This window comes from Dipodomys ordii, unplaced genomic scaffold, assembly GCF_000151885.1.
Source record: "Dipodomys ordii isolate 6190 unplaced genomic scaffold, Dord_2.0 Scaffold189, whole genome shotgun sequence".
NCBI classification, from domain to species: Eukaryota; Metazoa; Chordata; class Mammalia; order Rodentia; family Heteromyidae; genus Dipodomys; species Dipodomys ordii.
The window spans coordinates 2675074-2693951 of record NW_012267405.1 but is presented as its reverse complement, the minus strand read 5'-3'; the positions used below and the strand labels follow the sequence as shown (position 1 = coordinate 2693951).

Sequence of the window (18878 nt, the reverse complement as noted above, 5' to 3'; positions counted from 1 at the left end):
GAGAGGCTTAGAAGGTCTGGGAGAGCCTTGAAGAGCGTCAGACCCTGAGTCAACTGCCTGGGGAGTGAGGAAGGGCTTGAGGCCTTGTGTTTGTCCCGGAATATCTGATGGTGGAAGGAGGGAGAGAAGAGGAAGAGCAGCAGCTAACTGATGGCTAAAGGATCTTCAGACTAGAAGTTTCAGGGGGTGGGTGTAGTCGGGAGAGGCTTCTTGGAGGAGGCAGCCAGGGCTGGCCTCTTCTGCAGGTATGCAAGTACGACTTCGTGGAGGTGCGCAGTGGACTCACAGCGGATTCCAAGCTGCATGGCAAGTTTTGTGGCTCCGAGAAGCCAGAGGTCATCACCTCCCAGTACAACAACATGCGTGTGGAGTTCAAATCCGACAACACCGTATCCAAAAAGGGCTTCAAGGCCCACTTCTTCTCAGGTAACCCCAGACTTCCCAGCTCCCTGCCTCCCTCAGAGGATGGGACTCCTCTCTTCCCACACCCCCTGCCCCTCCCTGTATTCCCCAGCTCTCATGGTGCCTGCCCTGTCCACTGCTGTCTCCACCAGCAGGCCAGCCCCTGGCTATCCAGATCCCATTTTCTGAGTCCCGTGGGCCCCAGTGGGTCTGAGCGTGGGGAAGGGTAGAACGTACGCATCCGCAGTGAAGGCAGAGTGTGTTCCGGGTACCAGGAGCCTGCACGCCAAGGCCCTAGAGAGGGCAAGCCCTGGAACAGCGAGTTCAGTTTGGCTGAGAACAAGGGGTGGATGGAGAAGAAGAGGGTGTTTGCCTTGGACTGTGTAAGACAGATTATCTGGCAGTAACCGGACTTCTAATCAGACCCTGTACAAGCCAAATGGGTTCATACCGGGCCTTCTGAAAGGAGACGTCGCCTCCCCTCCTATACCAGCCTCCCATTGGGTGTAGGATTTGAATCCTTTTGGCTTATATCAACTGAGACCCGCCCCACGTGACACTTGGGCTGTAGTCTTTTGGCCTCATCTGGCCCTTTAAGGCCCCTGTCCGGGTGGTCTAATTGATCATCCAAGCCCCACTTTCTAGCCTGTTGGAGCCAGACCTCTGGGGTCCCAGGAGATCTTTCCCCTGCTGTAGGAATCTGGAGGTCTTTGGCTTACCTAGGCTCTGAGGCAACTGGAGGCCTCCAGAGGCAAAAGGGCCCAGACCCAGGCAAGGAAGGGCAAGAGCTCCTGCAGTGGAGCATGGAGAGAGCAGGAAGCTGGTGGGCTGGTGGAAGCAGGTGCTTTGTGGTGGAATGGCCCAGGGACCCATCCTGACCACTCCTGGGGGGGGGCAGGCGTAAGCAGGCAGGAAGCAGGAAGCCCACGGCCGCATTCATACCACCTCCCTTCTCCCCCGCTTGAGCAGGCTCCTGCACCCACCCCTGCCTGCCCACCCTGGTGCCATGCACCTGCCCCTCTGTACTAGTTCCTTGCTTGGCAATGCCAGCCCCTGCTCTGCTTCAAGTGCTCAATTGAGCTTCTGCCCACCCCCAGGCTCTGGCCACTGCTTGCTGAGATCCTCCCCTATAACACAATCCCTTCCTTCCCTGGCCCACCTAGAAATCCTGGCAGGTGCTCCCTGGAGGGCTGGGGTGAGGGGAGGAGACACCTGCTCAGGCGGGTGCTCCCCCAGGGCAACCATTACCTGCTTACTCTCGTCTCTTCTGCCTTTCTGTTACTCCAGTCTTAGAGGGGATGGGGCAACACTCACATCTGTCTGGAGTTACTGCCTTGTCTCCCCCCTCCGACTCCCGTATGACTCTGCCCTTTCTACTCAACCCTGCACAAGACACACGCACGCGCACACACACACACACACACACACACACACACACACACACACACACACTCTGCTCCATTGCAAAAGAAACCTGCAGAGGACCCGCACCGATGGGCATCAAGGTGCAGCCTCAGGGCCTGGGGCATCTGACTCTGGACCCCCAAGTGGGGGGCTATGTGGACTTTTGGGACACCCATCGAAGAGACCCTAAGCCAAGAAGAAGCAAGAGCCTGAAGACCTTCAGTCTGACCCCAGCACCTCCAGGGCATTTGGGCACTGTAGGGTGAGTGCCATCTCATTTGGGGGGCCCGCACCCCCTCCCCTGCCCCTGCTCCTTCTGCAGTGCGTTTCACTGGTATCAAAGGGTGGCCCACTTCCACAGCTGCCAGAGCCCCCGCCCGGATGCCAGGGCAGCTGCCCTCAGGCCTGACGCTCACTCATTCCTTCAACCATTCCCTTATCCATCCACTCATTCATCTGGTGAGCATTTAGCTTAGCCCTATGTGTTCCCTGTGTGTGGGGTACAAATATGAGGAAGGCAGACAGCTCTGAGCAGAGACCCCAGTGATGTCCTCAGGGAACCTCTGCACGGGTTGTAGGGCCCCCTAACCTCCACGTGCCGCAAGCTAGTGCAAAGGCAGCCTCCCAGAGCCCTTCCGCAGGAGCTTTTGGAAAGAGACATGGGCATTCCACTGATTCCTTGTCTTCCCATGGACCACCTGGGCCTGGGCAGGAAAAGCTGGCCCTTCTGGGGGCTGATTCTCCACCCTCGGGCTCCTCTCCTGAGGATGCCAGGAACAGAGCCCCTTGTCACAGACCCACCTGACCCACTGAATGCTAACTAGCACCCCAAATCTTGGGTGTCCACCCTCTCTGAAAGTCTGCCTCTAAGCCAAGCACACTGTCCCCCAAATAATCACATCACAGATAGACCTGAGACTGTGTGGCTGTGCTCTACATACACCTGTGACCATATGCATCTGTATCAGTGCACGTGTGTGTGTGTGTAAGGTACTCTGGGTATGAGTGGGCTGCCTGTGAGCCTGAGCTGTGCACATACGTGTATCTGTATCCCTGTCTGAGTTCCCAGGTGTCTTGTGAGTGCCTGCTTGTGTGTTTCTACCTGTACATGTCTCCCACATGTATGGCAACATAGATTTGTGTGTGGCCTCCGTGGGTTTTCATCTGCACCCACGTGGTATATTGTATGTTTGTGTGGTATGGACACAGATCACCATGTTTAGACAGCAGTACATCAGGCTTGGGGCCTCCTGGGAGCCAGTGTCTGGCTGTGTATGTGTGAGTTGTGTGTCCAGATCTAACCCTCCACGTGCAGCCACCAGGATGAGAGGCCCTCTTCACACATGGCGCCCTTCAGCTGACAGCTCCTGGTCTCTCTTCCTTCCCAGTGTGCACCCCTCAAAGCGAGCCGACCCTGCAGCCCTTCCCTGGCCACAGCCCTGTCTCACCCCTGTGGCTGTGCCTCCTCCCCCTGCTAACCCAGCCCTCCATGACCTGGCTGCGTGGACATGGCCATCCTGCATGTGTGTGTCCGCTGCCTTCCCACTCCCCCACCCTGCCCGCCTGACCCAAGGCCCTGGGTCTGATTTTCATGGCTGTCCTTCCCTGGTCCCTCCCTGCCTTCCACCCCCCCACCCCACCCCTGGGTCCCTTTTCTCCTTCTCTCTCTCTCGTTTCAGAAAAGAGGCCAACTCTGCAGCCCCCTCGGGGACGTCCCCACCAGGTCAAATTCCGTGTGCAGAAAAGAAACCGGACCCCCCAGTGAGGCCTGCAGGCCTCCAGACCCTTCGTTACTCAGGAAGCTCACCTCGGACCGAGTGGGCTGGGGGCTTCGGAGCCCACCCACCCCTGCCTCCTCTCTGCCATTCCGGCCGCCTCCTCTGGCTGGACAGAACTGGTGCTCTCCTCTCCCCCTGTCTACCTCAGATGACAGGGGACCCTTCCCTTCCCCCTTCCCGTTTTGATGGTGTCTGTGACATTTCCTGTTGTGAAGTAAAAGAGGGACCCCTGCGTCCTGCTCCTTTCTCTTGCAGTCTGCTTGTCCGTGTGTCTGTTTTTCCACTTGTCCATCTGTCCAGTAAGCAGGTAATGGTAGAAGTCCCCTAGGCTGGCCAGTTCTGGTCCTTCAAATCCCCTTCCATCATTCCTGCCTCCTCTCCCCACAGCAGCGCCCGCCTGCCCTCCCTCCCCCCCTCCCCCACCCCGGCCACGGCCCTGACCTCCACTTCCACAAGTCCTGTTGGCTGGTGCGGGCCTTGCGCCGTCCCTCCCAGCGGGAGGATGCCCCACTGGGCCATCTTCTTCCCCCCACAGACCTCGGCCAGACCTCCCTTGATCAGGCTCCAGCCCTCACGGACCCACCACCCTTGTTTGCTTCCTTAGATAAGGACGAGTGCTCCAAGGACAACGGGGGCTGCCAGCAAGACTGCGTCAACACATTTGGCAGCTATGAGTGCCAGTGTCGCAGCGGCTTCGTCCTCCATGACAACAAACATGACTGCAAGGAAGGTAAGGGCTACCTGGAGGCTGGGGCTTGGGGGGGGGGATCGCCAGGACTTCCCCACGCCCTGCCTGGGCATCCACATGTGGAGAGCTTGGTGCTGGGGAATGGAAGGTCGGCAGTGCCATCTCTGTTGGCCTCCATTTACCCATGAGTGAGTGACCTCCGAGGTCATTCATGTCATCTCCCACCTGGTGAGCAGGGTCCCTTCCTCTTCAAGCAGTGTCCAGGCCACACACGCTGGTGGTCCCCACTTGTCCACGAAAGAGAGGAGCTCACAGCTGCCCTGAGGCTCTCTCTAGGCTCTGTTGGTGGTTAGTGCTTGTCAGAACCTCTGCCCAGTGCCCAGGGCCAGTGACTCATGCCTGGAATTCTGTAATCCTACTCAGGAGACTTGAGATCTGAGGATCCTGGTTTGAAGCTAGCCTGGGCAGGAAAGTCCCTGGGACTTTTTTTTTTTTTTTATCTTCAATGAACCAGCAAAAAGCCAGAAATAGAGCTATGGCTTAAGTCGTAGAGCATCAGTCTTGAGTGAAAAAGCTAAGGGACAGTGCCCAGGCCAGGTTCAAGCCCCACTATTGGCATGTGCGCACACGCACACACACACACACACACACACACACACAACACAACAACAACCCTCAGTTTTACTCTTTCTGTTTCTCTTTTACAGTACTGGCGATTGAGCTCAGGGCCTTTTGCTTACTAGGCAGCCATTCTACCACTTGAACAACACCCCAAACCCTTTTCCTTTAGGTTTGTTGTTTGTTTTTGAAATGTGGTCTTGTACTTTTGCTTGGGCCAGTTTTTGACTACAATTCTCCTATTTCTGATTTCTATGTAGCTGGGCCAACAACCATACACCATGACTCCCAGCTTATTGGTTGAGACTGAGTCTTACTAACTCTTTGCCTGACTTGGCCTTGAGCTGTGATCCTCCTAGTTACTTTCAGATAGCTAGGACTACAGGCATATAGTTGAGACTAGAGTTTAAGGAGAGGGCTGACAGTTTGGACAGTTGCTAAGAAGCTACGACATGGACCTTGTAAAAAGCAAATTAGTGGTTGGTGGTCCCAGCAAGTTTAACATCACAAATGTTTCCTTCCTTCCTTCCTTCCTTCCTTCCTTCCTTCCTTCCTTCCTTCCTTCCTTCCTTCCTTCCTTCCTTCCTTCCTTCCTCTCTCTCTCTCTCTTTCTTTCTTTCTCTCTCTTTCTCTCTTTCTTATATTGGAGTTTGAACTTAGGACTTCGCTGTTGTTAGGCAGCTCTTCTATAGCTTGAGCCATACCCTTACTCCTTCTTGGCTTTACTTATTTTTAGGATAGACTTTCAAGTTTTTGTCTGGGGCTGGCATTAGACTGTGATCCTCCTGCTTATATCTTATGAGGAGCTTGGGTGACAGGCAAACACCACCTTGTTGGTTGAAATGGGGGGTGTTTCAAGTTTTTTTCTCTGGCTGACCTTGAATTGCTGTCCTTCTGATTTCTGTCTCTCAAGTAGCCGGGATTATAGGCATGCACCACTGTACCTGTCCCACAGATGGATTTCTAAGTGGAAGGAGAGCATAAAGGGCAAGCAGGCCAAAGAAACAGTCAGTGAGAAATATGGTGACCAGCCATGTAGTCCAGCTGCAGTGGTAGTCAGCCAAATCGGCTATGGGAGGAAGATGTCAGCCTTCCAGGTCTGTGGGCTCCATATCTGAATTTAGCCAACCTCAGATTGAAAATACAGTTAGGCCTATGATGGTTGCCTCTCTACTGAGCATGTCCAGACTTTTCTCCTGGTTGTTTTCCCTAAACAGTGCTATTTATTGGCCATTAGGATTGCATATAAATAATCCAGAGATGATTTGAATTTCAAGGGAGGTTGATGTAGCTTCTGTGCAAATACTGTGCCATTCCATATAAAAGATTTGAGCATGTGTGGGTTTTGGAAGCTGGGGGTGGGGGCAGCGGGTGTGGTCCTGGACCAAATCCCCTATGAAGCATTTATACTGGTCCAGAAAGAACATAGAGGTCTCTCGAAAGTGGAAAGATGGCACCTGAGTATGCTGGACAGATGGGAGGTAGCCACGACGCGGGTGAGGCAAAGGAGGAAGGGAGATCTGGACAGCAGAGCTGAGGTCAAGGGACATAGGCTGCTCTGGGTGGGCCAGCTGCCTGTCAGACCGCGGCAGGAGCAGGGCTGGGGAGGACTGAGTCAGGTGGCGAAGTCTCCTATGGTTGTAGCTAAGGAGCCCCGTGGATGGCAGCTTCAGGATTCACAGTTTCTCAGGCTCTATTGCTGGGGGAGTCGGGGAGGGAGACATTGGCAGTATGAAGGTTTCTAGGCAGAAGTGATGTGGCCACATGACTACAAAGGCGCAAGAGCCTTACCCACAGCTGCTGCCTGGACCCTCACCCAGGGCTTCTGTAAGAACCAATCAGCGAGGCTCTCCCCAGGCATAGAGGATGAAAGGAAGAAGAAATGATGTTGGCCCTCAGTCCATTGTAGAAGTGGGGTAGAGAAAAGAAAACGGCTGGAAGGAAAGGCCCTCACTGAAGCATGGAGTCCCTGTTGGTCCCCATCCAGCATTCATGTCCCCCACAGCTGGCTGTGACCACAAGGTGACATCCACCAGCGGTACCATCACCAGCCCCAACTGGCCTGACAAATATCCCAGCAAGAAGGAGTGCACATGGGCTATCTCCAGCACCCCTGGGCATCGGGTCAAACTGGTAAAATGCCCAAGCTGTTTGGGCACCCTGTTCCTCCATACCGGGGGAGGCGGGGAGGGCTGCTTCTGTCTCATCAAAGCCCTGCATGGGTCAGAGATGCTGGCTCCAGACCAGGTGGTCTAGCTGAGCCCGTGGATCTACGACCCCTGTGAGGACAAGGCCCCTAGACATAGGACCCCTTTTCTAGTAAACATCTGCCATTGCCTATTCTCAGGCCCTCCCTCACCATCATGGCCCCAGGAATGACTACTTTCATGGGTGTGTATGAGTTGGGGCCTACCAAGACTAGGTTTGCACCCCATCCCCACCTCAGGTCCCCTTGATGTAACCTCTGATCTGTCCTCCTCCCTGGTCCCTCCAGACCTTCATGGAGATGGACATCGAGTCTCAGCCTGAGTGTGCTTACGATCACCTGGAGGTGTTCGATGGGCGTGACACCAAGGCACCGGTCCTTGGCCGCTTCTGTGGCAGCAAGAAGCCCGAGCCTGTCCTGGCCACAGGCAACCGCATGTTCCTGCGCTTCTACTCAGACAACTCGGTCCAGAGGAAGGGCTTCCAGGCATCCCATTCCACAGGTGAGGCGTGCATCGCTCTCGCGCTGTTGCTGCTACTTGCTGTAGAGGCACCACTGATCCTCATCTCTGAGTTTAGAAAGGGTTCATAAACAGGGGACAGACATCCCTGTGGCCCTGGGAAGCAAGACAGTGGGCTCCATCCAAAGGAGCAGAGTGAGCACTGAAGGCCAGGGAAGGGACAGTCATGGGGAAGGGTGACATAAGTCTGAAAACAGCAATGCAGGGGAGACAGGCCAGGAATTGGGAGGGAATCCCCCCAGTCTCCCCATTGGTTGTATGTTTGGCATTGTATTGTCCCACCCATCCTCTCACCCCCCAGATGCACTGGCTCATTTATTCTACAGGTATTTATTAGCACAGAATATGTAAGAGGCTGCATTCTAAGTGTAAGTCACCAAAATGGAGCTAGCAGAGGCAATCCCAGGCCCGGAGGGGCTCTTTCCATATTCATCTGTGTATTCACCCACCACTTCCCCAGCAATTCCCACTCCAAAGACTGAGAGGTGCCTAGAATGAATAGAACAAAGGCCATCACCCCTGCTGACCCCAGGATAAGGCACGCATGGATAAAACACAATAGGAGAAGAAAGGCTGGGTGAGAGCAGGTGGAAGCCAGGCTCCCGCTTAGCTCAGGGTATATCCAGGTGACAGGGAGTCACTTAATTTGGCCAGAGCAAGAAGTGTGACAACAGAAGTTAAGTGAAGACCATGTGACTACAGAGAGGCAGGGATCCAGTCCTCAGAGGCCTGAATACAGACCCAAAGTATCGTTTGCCAGCTTTGCAGTCTTTTGATGGGTCTGGAGTTAACTGTCAGATTTCCTCAGAACTGATAGCACCAAGCTTCTCCTCCTCCCCCTTAACTCCATCTTGACCAGGCATCCTGGCCCTCTCTCTCTTTTCCATGTCCTCCAGGGGATCTGAGCGCTGGGCACAGGACATGCCAGGGCACCTGGTGGAGGTTGGCCACTGCTGACCCTGCCCTGTGTGCTCCTTCTTAATCTGGCCCAGCCCGAGGTCATAAGCCAGAGGCCAGAACTCCATCTGGCCAGACCTCCCTGTCTGGCTCACACAGTATTGTTTGTTTTGTTTTTGTTTTTCATTTGTGCCAATGCTTAAAAACTAGGAGTTTTCTCATAAAACCAAGAAGTACAGCTTCTCTCTTGAAAAGGTATGTTCTGGCAACACTGGGCCACATGCCTCTGTGACAACTCTCAGCTAGAGCACATGTCAGCTTGTACTCTGCCACCTTCCATCCGGGCACCCTACCCCAGAGCATCCGTAACCATCTCTCCAGAGAGGACACAGCAAAACGCCTGCTCTGGGCCAAGTCCTCACTCCCAGCCTATCTGTCAGTGGCCCAGGCTATGTGTGGCAGTGGTCAGGGGGAGTGGCCAATCCTGTTGTTCCTGCAGAGTGTGGAGGCCAGGTGCGGGCAGATGTGAAGACTAAGGACCTGTACTCTCATGCCCAATTTGGTGACAACAACTACCCTGGGGGTGTGGACTGCGAATGGGTCATCGTGGCTGAGGAGGGCTATGGCGTGGAGCTGGTGTTCCAGACCTTCGAGGTGGAGGAGGAGACTGACTGTGGTTACGACTACATGGAGCTCTTCGATGGTTATGACAGCACAGCTCCAAGACTGGGGCGTTACTGCGGCTCTGGGGTGAGCACCCCATTACCTTCTAATCCTTACTCCCCATCCTGAGACCCAGTGCCCTGAAGGTACCCTCAATGAGAGCCAGGACACTGAGCCTGGTGGGTGCCCAGAAAGGCCACCCTATACTGACCCATCGCCACCAAGGAGATCAGGGTCTTTTCTGGGCAACACAGGTTTCTAAAACCTCTGGTCCAGGCTCTGACCTGACCCATACCAGCTCTGGACCAGCTTGGCTGGGTTTGCGAAGATAGCTTGTGTCTGAGGAAGGGATGGAGTTTTCCCTTGTTCCCTCAGCTGTCCCTGGAGTGGAGGCACAGTTGGGACCAGAGCCAGTCTGAGCTGTCACTCACTAGACCAATAGAGCCGTAAAAACCCTCATTTCTTTTCTATTGCTTTTTTTATTTTCTGGTACCTGGGCTTGAGCTCAGAGTCTTTGCTCATGGCTGGCACTTTACTACTTGAACCATGTCTCCAGATTTTTGCTGCTTGATTGGAGATGGAGGCTAACACACTTTTCTGTGAGACTGGCTTTTTGGTTCAGGCTGGCTTCTGACTGAGATCTTCCAGATCTCAGCCTTCTGAGTAGCTAGGATTACAAGGGGACCACCCACACCACGCTAAAGCACCCTCATTTCTTACTCTGCCCCTCCCTGTCCTGTGAAAAGCCAGCTGCCCAAGCGCGTTTCTTTTCCTCCCAACAAGAGCTATTCTCTCTCTCTCTCTCTCCCTCTCTCCCCTAGCCTCCCTTCCTCGTCCCCCCATGCTTTCTTCTTTGTTTTTAGAAATTCTACATTTAAATAAATCTGTTATCTTCCCCCACCCCTCACACACACACACACACACACACATGCTTGGATTCACACGCGTGCCCATTCGGAAGCAGTCTCTGACTCCCACCTCTCAAGGCTGTGCTCCAGAGCACCCTGGTGCCTGGGAAGGTTAAGTCCAGGAAGGGTTAAGGAGTGGCAACAGCTGCTGGGCCCAGCATTGCTGGGGGCTCTCCTTAGGAGCCTTGCCTGAACAGCAGGAGCCGGGCCAAGGAAAGCAGACAGTGAAAAGCTGGTACAAAACTCCAGCCCACCCGCCAAGCTGCTCTGGCATCTGACTTCCAAGCTCACACCTCTTCCCACTTTGCCCCTTCCTCTGAGTCACACACCAAATGGAATGTCTCCAGGGTGATTCTTCCAGAGACTTCTTCAGCTGGAGCTAAGGGATGGGATGTGGGAAAGGTCTCTAAGGCTTTCACAAATGGTTCTTTCTATGCATGGAGGACTGGAGCATCCCTGTGGGGATGTAGAACCACTTTAGGAAGGGCATCACCTGGCATAGACCATGGTGGGATCCAGGATGGATGGGGATGGTGGAGGACAGCAGTCTGGGGGAGATTGTCCTTTCCCGGTGGTTTACTTCACCACCTGGCAGGCACCTCCTTTGCAAGTCCAAGACTCCGGGTCAGCCAGGATGCGGCCTCCACAGCGACCTCTGCTGTCGCTCACTCTTACCTTCATCCTCCAGCTGGTTTTTTCCCCAGCAACCTTTCAAGCTTGAAGTGCAGAGGGCTAGCAGGGTGCCGGGTGGCTCATACCTGTAATCCTAGCTACTTAGGAGGCGGAGATCTGAGGATCAAGGTTCAGAAACAGCCTGGGCAGGAAAGTCTGTGAGACTCATCTCCAATTAACAACCAGAAAACCGGAAGTGGTACTGTAGCTCAAGTGGTAGAGTGCTTGTCTTGAGCTGAAGAGCTCAGGGGCGGCGCCCATGCCAAGTTCAAGCCCCACAACTGGAAAAGAAAAAAAAAGGGGGGGCTGGGAAGGTGGCTCAGTGGTAGAGCACTTGCCTTGCATGCTTGAGGCCCTGGGTTCGATTCCTCAGCACCACATAAGAAAAAAGCCGGAAGTGGCGCTGTGGCTCAAGTGGTAGAGTGCTAGCCTTGAGCTGAAGAGCTGAGGGACAGCACCCAGGCCCAGAGTTCAGGCCCCACGACCGGACCCCCCCCCAAAAAAAAGGAAGGTGACTCTGTATTTAAAACAATTTACTTCCCCTCGAGTATCCCATTAAACACCATTCAATCTTGTCCTTCTTTCCTGATACAGGGTCTTGCTATGTCGTCTCAGATGGCTAAAAACTCACTATGTAGCTTAGACTGGCCTCAGACTCACGTTTCTCCTGCCTCTGCCCCAGAGTGCTGGGATTATGGGCGTGTACCACCAGGCCTGGTAGACACTGCTTCATGGAGTTAGGAGATCTGGCCAAAGTAACAAAACCTCTTGCCTTCCTGTGAGCCTAGGATGTTGCAGAGGGAAGAGAGCAGTCCCAGCCTCTTCCCTCCACCTCATGCCTGTCTTTCTCTGCAGCCTCCTGAGGAGGTGTACTCTGCTGGAGATTCTGTCCTGGTGAAGTTCCACTCAGATGACACCATCACCAAGAAAGGATTCCACCTGCGGTACACGAGCACCAAGTTCCAGGACACACTCCACAGCAGGAAGTGACCACTGCCCTCTCGCGGGGACGGAAGTCTGGCTTCCCTCAGTCACCTAGACTGGACAGTGAGGGAGGCAGGCAGAGGTGACACACCGTCCCTTACCACCAGGCACCAGGACCTGCAGCGCTGCTGGGCTGAGTGGGGCTGTCTTCAGGAGGTAGGGGTTGGACTTCACACATGCCACCTGTCTGCAGTCTCCCCACCAGAGTGAGGGGCCTAGGCCAGGGAGCCAGAGCTTCTACTGAGACACTTGAAGTGACCATTTCTTCCCAAGCCCTGCCCGGTGGCAAGAGGACCTGTCAGTGGGAGCCGGCTGCCATCCCTGCCGTCGTACACGCTGTATTGTGTATAGCCGGCGGCTGTAATCTTCATTGTAATGTACATTTCCTGCCCTGTCTCCAGCCTCATTTTGGTTTTATTTTGACCCCCTTCCCTGGTTTCCTGGAGCATGAGTGTCCATGCGTGTCCCCTGGGAGCCACAGTAGGAGATGGAGAGGAAGAGCTGGAGAAACACGACAGGGCTGCTGCAGGCTCACGGCTGGTCAGCCACACCAGGGTGCACCAGCCAATAAACTGAAAGTGATACAGCTCACAGCCCGTGCCAGATGCTGTCTGGGACAGGGGGACGGGGAGACGCCTTCCAGATGTGCAGGCTTGCTGGGTATCTGAGGCCAGGACACGGCAGAACACCTGGCTTTGCTGGCTGCCATTCTCTCCCACAATTCCAGGATGCCTAAGGGTGTGATTTCACACTTGGGCTGTAGGCCTCCTCTCTCTCTCTCTCTCTCTCTCTCTCTCACACACACACACACACACACACACACACACACACACACACACTGCTGTAGCCCTCCCACACAAGAGAGGTAGAACATTCTATAAAGAGGCTGTTTCATGGGAGGGAGGAGGCATGTAAAGGGAGTTGGGGGTAGGGGGTGTTTGTCCATCTGGTTTTTCTGTCTTTGTCTAGAAAAAGAGTAAGTGGGCTGCAGGATGTCTGGCTGGGGAGCCCACACCAGCTAGGACATGTCCTCTGTTGTTGCTCAGTGCCTGTCTTTCTGAGGGTCAGACGCTGAGTGCTGCCCTGTGAGTCCTCCTGTCTTGGAGACGAGAGGCAAACACTGCTCCGCAGCCAGGGAGCAGACATTCCAGCTCCGGCCTCCCTCCCTGGCAAGCTGAGGCTGTGTCTTGTCCAGCCTCCTTCCTGCCATTGCCACCTCCCTTCTCTGCCTGGCTCTCTCAGGGGAAGACAGCAGAGGGGACCTGGAGACAAGGCTTTCCTGCCTGAGCTGGCCACACCCAGATTCTGGAGACAGCCAGCAGCCCACTCCAAGCCAGAGTTCCCCAGGAACCTTCTGTGGACTTCCAGTCTTCTCTTAGCCCCAGGCTCATCACTATTTCAGGGGCAAGTGCTGGGACAGATGCTGTCTGGACTTAGGGACCCCCGCCTCCCGGGGAACAGTGTGGCATGGTAGGCCCCTGTTGGCTTTTTCCATAGACTGGGGTGCACGCAGTTGTATGTGTGGGGTCCTCTTTCAGGAAGCCAGCTGTCCACCATCAAGCTGTGGCCCTTCCCTCCAGCCCTGACAACAGGTGAGGCATTGGAGCCCAGCAAGGGACAAGAGATACCCAGAGGGGGCTGCTGCTTATCCTTACTTCCCTGCTCTAGGAGGGGTTCGCAGCCTGGGGAGCCATGGGCAGGATGGAAAGACACCCAAATGGGGGTCTGGACATTTTACCCCAACACTGTTTGTCAGCTCCTCTGTAGCAACATTTGTATTCAATGGTGACAGCAGCGTATACCAGCCTTTCAGGTTGTTCCTAAGCTCAAAGGATCACAGTCGCAAAGCCATAGGCCTACAGAAGCCAAGATCATGATATAATCCTCTCCAGACAGAGCAAGACCCCTCAGAGGACGTGAGTGAGCCTCTTGGCCTTCCCAGAGCCCATATTCAGAGGCAGCTGGGGGGGCTGTAACACGGGCCCACAAGGGAAACCTTGTACCCGTAGTAAAAAGTGCAGAATGTCTTGGATTCCCCCTACCCAGACAGAACTAGTGTGGGAGGCTTTGGTGCAGGGCCAGCACTTGTGGTGTGAGCTCCTGCGTCACCCAGTGGACCTCCAAACCACTAAGCAGGTCCCCATAGTAGTTAAGGTCCTCTGTCACAGTCAGCCAAGAAGTAGGGGACAGGCCTGCCTGGATGCCCACATATCCACCCCCAAATTCTTATAAGCAGACAGCCTGAAGTGTGGATGATGGGTAGGCTCTGATGGTGAGGCAGAGAAGGAGGAGGAAGGGGAGGAGGAGGAAGAGGAACACTTGTTGGACAGAGAGTAGGAAAGGAAGACAAGATGGTTGTGGAGGGGGGCAGGGAAGAAGACAAGGAACAGAGCTCTCCTTGGGGTGGGAGAAGCGGCGCAGAGCTGGCTGCAGGCCAGAGAAACTTATTTCAGCATTCAGTAAAAATAAAAACAGTTCTCTAGGACCAGCCCACCCTCGCCTTCTGGCTGCCTCAGGCTCTGAACTAGGCCAATTCTGGCTCAGCGCAGGTGAGGCCTTAGTTGTGGAAGACTTCATGGTTCTTCCAGCCACCTACCCATGAGGTCTCCCAGTGGCCCAAGTGCCCACCCCAGTGGAAGAGCCAAGATGGACTCCTCCTCTGTGCACTCTGAATCCCAGAATCAGGTGGCAGTCAGCATTCCCCAGAGCTTCCAAGCTGGGCTCTGGGAGCAATATCCATGAGTTTGGCAGTCAGACTTTGCCACACTTAGTTCTGCAATGCTGGCCAGTTGCCCTCTTCCCTGGGCCTCAGTTCACCAAACCTGTCACCTATTCCCAGTGCCTTTCCTACAGTAGTCAGAGGCAAATAAACCCAGTGTCAAGACTCCAAAGCAGCCTAGATTGTAGGGGTCCAGGCTGTTGAAGCAGCTAAGATCCTTGAGAAATAGCTCAAGTTTCCAAGGCAAACTGTTGGCTTAACTCTCAAAAGTCAGCAAAGTTGGGTGCCTAGCTCTGTCTCTTACTCCTTTTTGTTGTCATTTTTCTTTTCTTTTCTTTGCTGGTCCTGAGGCTTGAACTCTGGGTCAGGACACTGTCCCTGAGCTCCTTTTGCTCAAGGTTAGCACTCTACCATTGAGCCACAGTGTCACTTCCAGCTTTTTCTGTAATTTAATTGGAGATAAGAGTTTCCTGCCCGGGCTGGCTTCATTCTCCTGAGTAACTAGGATTACAGATGTGAGCCCTTGGTGCCCAGCTTCTCACTCCTTTTTTGCTTCTCCATTCCTTCCTCTCTTGCTCACCCTTCCTGCAAGCTTCTCAAGAAAGAAAGAGAGAGAGAGAAAGAGAAGGGAGGAAAGAGAAAAAAGAAAAGGAAAAAAGAGAGAAAGAAAGAGGAGGAAATAAGAAAGGAAAAGAAAGACCAAGCCAGGTGCTGGTAACTCACACCTGTAATCCTAGCTATTCAGGAGGCTGGGATTGGAAGGTCATGGTTGGAAACCAGCCCCAGAAGGAAATTCCATGAAACTTAACCTCCAGTTAACCACCAAAAGGCTGGAAGTGGAGCTGTGGCTCAAGTGGTAGCCTTGAACATAGAAGCTCAGGGACAGCACCTAAACCTTGAGTTCAAACCAGGAAGGAAGGAAGGATGCGCTTGAGAGTGAACAGCTCGTTTTGAACCCTTTGTGGCTGTGTGACACTGGATGAGTCACTTAACCTGAGCCTCAGTTTCTTCTTCATCTGTCAGCCCTGGTGACAATAACACCTGTCAAGATAATGAAGGAACAAGATGACCTTTGAGGAGAGCCTGTCACTGTGCTTGTCAAACAGCAGGCTCTTCATAAGAGACCTTTTCTCTGCCAGATACTTACTCCTAGACTAAAAGCAAACCTCCTGTTCACTGGTTTCCAGTCAGGCATTCAGAGCTTGGGACAGAGCTCAGCCCAACTCACAACAAGGAGGAGCTTGTGGGGCAGCAGGGACATATTTCTGGCCATCTGGTGGCCTTTCTGGATACCTCCTGAGTCACACCCTGTATTGGACTGCCCCTCTGCACAAGGCTGATGCTGGAATCTGTGAAAAGATTTGCTGCTCTAGTTTGCAAAAATAGTAGTGCCTGACTTGGAGAGTTTGGGGGAAGAGGGCAGCCAGATGTTTTCCCCAGAAAGTTGGGAGGTCCCCCACAACCCAGCCTCCTTCTGATGAGCTGCGGCTCCAGCCGCACACCCTCCCTGCCCCCACCCAGGGACATCTGGTTCCAATCTCCTCCAGATGCTGTGGCCACGCTATTTTATAGCCAATCACCTCAGCTCTGCTTCCTGAATCCAGGCTTCCCTCCATTTCAGGGGATGGCCCCCTCTTTGTCCCTTTTCTTGGTCCCGAGTCACCTCTTATTTCTAACATGAAGAAGAGATGCATACCAAAGCTAGAAGAAATTGGCTTTTGGTCCTCAGAGCTGGCACCTTCTCTCCTTCTGATTTTTGGTAGACTTGGGCTCTTATTTACCCAGAATTAAAAGTGAAGATGCTAGCCTGCGAGGAAAGAAAAGGGAAGGAAGTCGGGATACACAACAGAGCTCAGGAGAATGTGGGAGTTGTGTATGTGTGGGCGAACACACGTGTGCAGCCATGTGTTTGTGTTGGGTTTGTCTGTGTGTTAGAGCCTGCACACTAGAGCCCCCCCCCGACACCTGTAACCTGGAGCTTTACTCTCTGACCTCAGCCTTGGTTTCCCTCCCTGCCTGATTGCAGGCAGAGCTAGAGCCACAGTCTACAGTCGTCCATGGAGCAGGAACTGTCTGGAGCAGCCCAGGCAAGGTACACGTGTGTGCACATATGGTGTAAATGTGCATGTGCCTCATACAGGGACCGCTCTCCTTCTACTGGGTCAGATTAGACGCCAGGTCAGACTGCAGCAGATGCCCTGACCCTGCTTTATCTGACTGGTGCTTTGTGCAGTCCATACTGGCTGTATGCCAGGAGTGGCCATCTGGACAGAGGACGGAGAAGCAGGCTGTCTGGAGGAAGCTACAGCAGCTCCCCCCCCCGCCCAAGCAACATATACCTTTGTTCTCTGCTCTTAGCGCCATTAGAAGACCTTGAGAGCCAGTCCCACTTCCCAAGAAATCCAGAAGGTCTCTGAAGAAAACTGAACCCATTCCCCCTGGAGCATTCTGGAAAACCAGACCGTCCAGAGACAGGAGGAGGACCCCAGAGTCATTCCCCATCCTTGGAACCATGAGCTCAAGTGCTGCCCACTACTTTAAAACAAGCCTCCGTGGCATGTGTGACTCCACAGCACCCCCTGGTGATATTCCGGAATTAGATCTCACTTAGCTAGAAGAGGAGACCTTCCCCCCCGCAGAGGGTCACCACTTCTGAGAAAGGACCTGCCTGTGTCTAGCTGCAGGGTGGCCCCTGACATATGCCTGGGGAGGAAGGCACAGAGCATTCAAAGACTTGCTTCTGAATTGGTGTGAACATGGGCCAGGCTTTTAATTTCTTTGTGCCTCAGCTCTTCCATCTGCCAGATAGGAATACTACCCCGACAAGGGCCACTGTACGGACTAACAGGGTGGATCAGTATGGAAGCATCAGTCCGTGTCTGCACAGTAGGCCCTCAGGAAGTGGTTGCTGCCCTTCAGCTTTCCTTCCTATCCCAAAGAGGCCATGCTTCACAGTCTGACAGTCTGACACATGTGAACTTGGCATTGACTCAGACTGTTGGTAAGGTACCTCTGGCTATTCTGGAGCGTTTCCACTCCAGCTGAGGACCATTTTAATAAGCCCATAATAATAGATGCAGAGGTGACTCAGATCTACAACAGAGGAGCACTGCTGGGGGAGGGGACACTGGCTCTTGGGTGGGAAATCCAGTGGCATCTGAGTCTGCGGCATGACAGCCTGCAGTAGTGTGTAGGACCTACACAGGCATCTAGGGACCACCAAAGACCCCTCCTAAGCTGTGGCTCTAGACTCTGAGCCCAGCCACCCACAGCAGGAGTTGGGTTCACACTAGGAGCCAGATGCCTTGCCCTGGGCATCCTCACTCGAGCTCCTGTATAGACTCACCCCTCCCCCCTTCCCCAGGCCAGAGGTGCTGCTGTCACCTCAGTGCCTGTGACCCAATACCCCAAAATTTTATTTCTCTGCTGGTACCAGGGTTTGAGCTCAGGCCCCCCTGCTCAATCAGCGTGCTTACTGGTGCTCTACCACTTGAGCCATGCCTCTAGCCTGTCATTTTTGCTGGCTATTTTGGAGATTGAATCTCATAGGCTTTCTGCCTGGGATGACTTTGAACCTCCATCCTCCAGATGTGGGTCTCCTGAGTAGCTAGGATTGTAAGCATGAGCCCCAGCCCCAAGTTGATGTGTTGAAACCCTAACCTCACTGTGATGGTGGCCTTGGCGAAGTGCCAGGTCATGAGTGTAGAGCCCTCACAAATGTGATGAGAGCCCTCATGAGAGAAGCAGAGGGAGTCTGCTCAGCCCTTCTACCCTGTGGGGACACAGGGAGAAAATGGCTACCTATGCATACAGGTGGGGCCTCTTCAGACACTTCATCTTGAACTTGTTCATCTCTAGACCTATCAGAGAAATCTTCTGTTTTTCCTAAGTCATCAGCCTGTGGTATTTTGTTATAGCAGCCTAAATGCATCAACACAGACAAGAGCTTCAGGCCATGTGGTTTATTGGTACATATTGCAAGCACAGCATAGGCGGGGCGAGTCCCCACCTGGGGAGGACACCAGAGCCAGGGGAAGGACAGCAGCTGCTCAACGGCACTGCTGTCAGCACAGGGAGAAGGGCCTGGGGGCTGCCTCCTCTTCTCCACACTCGCCCAGAGCCCCAGACCTCCTGGCCCACCCCAACGAGACAGCTGACTGACAACCAGCCATCCACCTGTCTGTAGTTCACCAGTGTGTGGCCTGTTGGTCTGCCCGCCCTTTTGTCCTTCTTCACAGAACTCCAGCTGCGTGTGCCTTGTCCCTATCATCTCTGGGAAAGTCACCGTGAGGACTGCTCTTCACTGGCTCCAGTCCTCACCCATGTCTCCAACTACTTTGGCTTGCCCTGGGGACCACCCCCATGACCCGTATGACAGTAGGAACAAGATAAAAACACAGGGAACCGAGGGAGGGCTTT

At 53.9% G+C, this 18878-nt stretch overlaps 1 protein-coding gene across 1 annotated transcript in view; it reads left to right on the top strand.

The window, feature by feature from the left end:
- The window catches only part of Bmp1 (bone morphogenetic protein 1), a 36589-nt gene extending 24272 nt beyond the window's left edge, over positions 1-12317 (top strand). Inside the window, exons 16-21 of the mRNA XM_013034414.1 lie at positions 246-426; positions 4189-4314; positions 6896-7023; positions 7385-7598; positions 9013-9263; positions 11612-12317. Coding sequence (XP_012889868.1) covers positions 246-426; positions 4189-4314; positions 6896-7023; positions 7385-7598; positions 9013-9263; positions 11612-11746 — 1035 coding nt within the window. The 3' untranslated portion in view covers positions 11747-12317. The remainder of the gene's footprint in view (positions 1-245; positions 427-4188; positions 4315-6895; positions 7024-7384; positions 7599-9012; positions 9264-11611) is intronic.
- The last annotated feature ends 6561 nt before the right edge of the window (positions 12318-18878 follow it).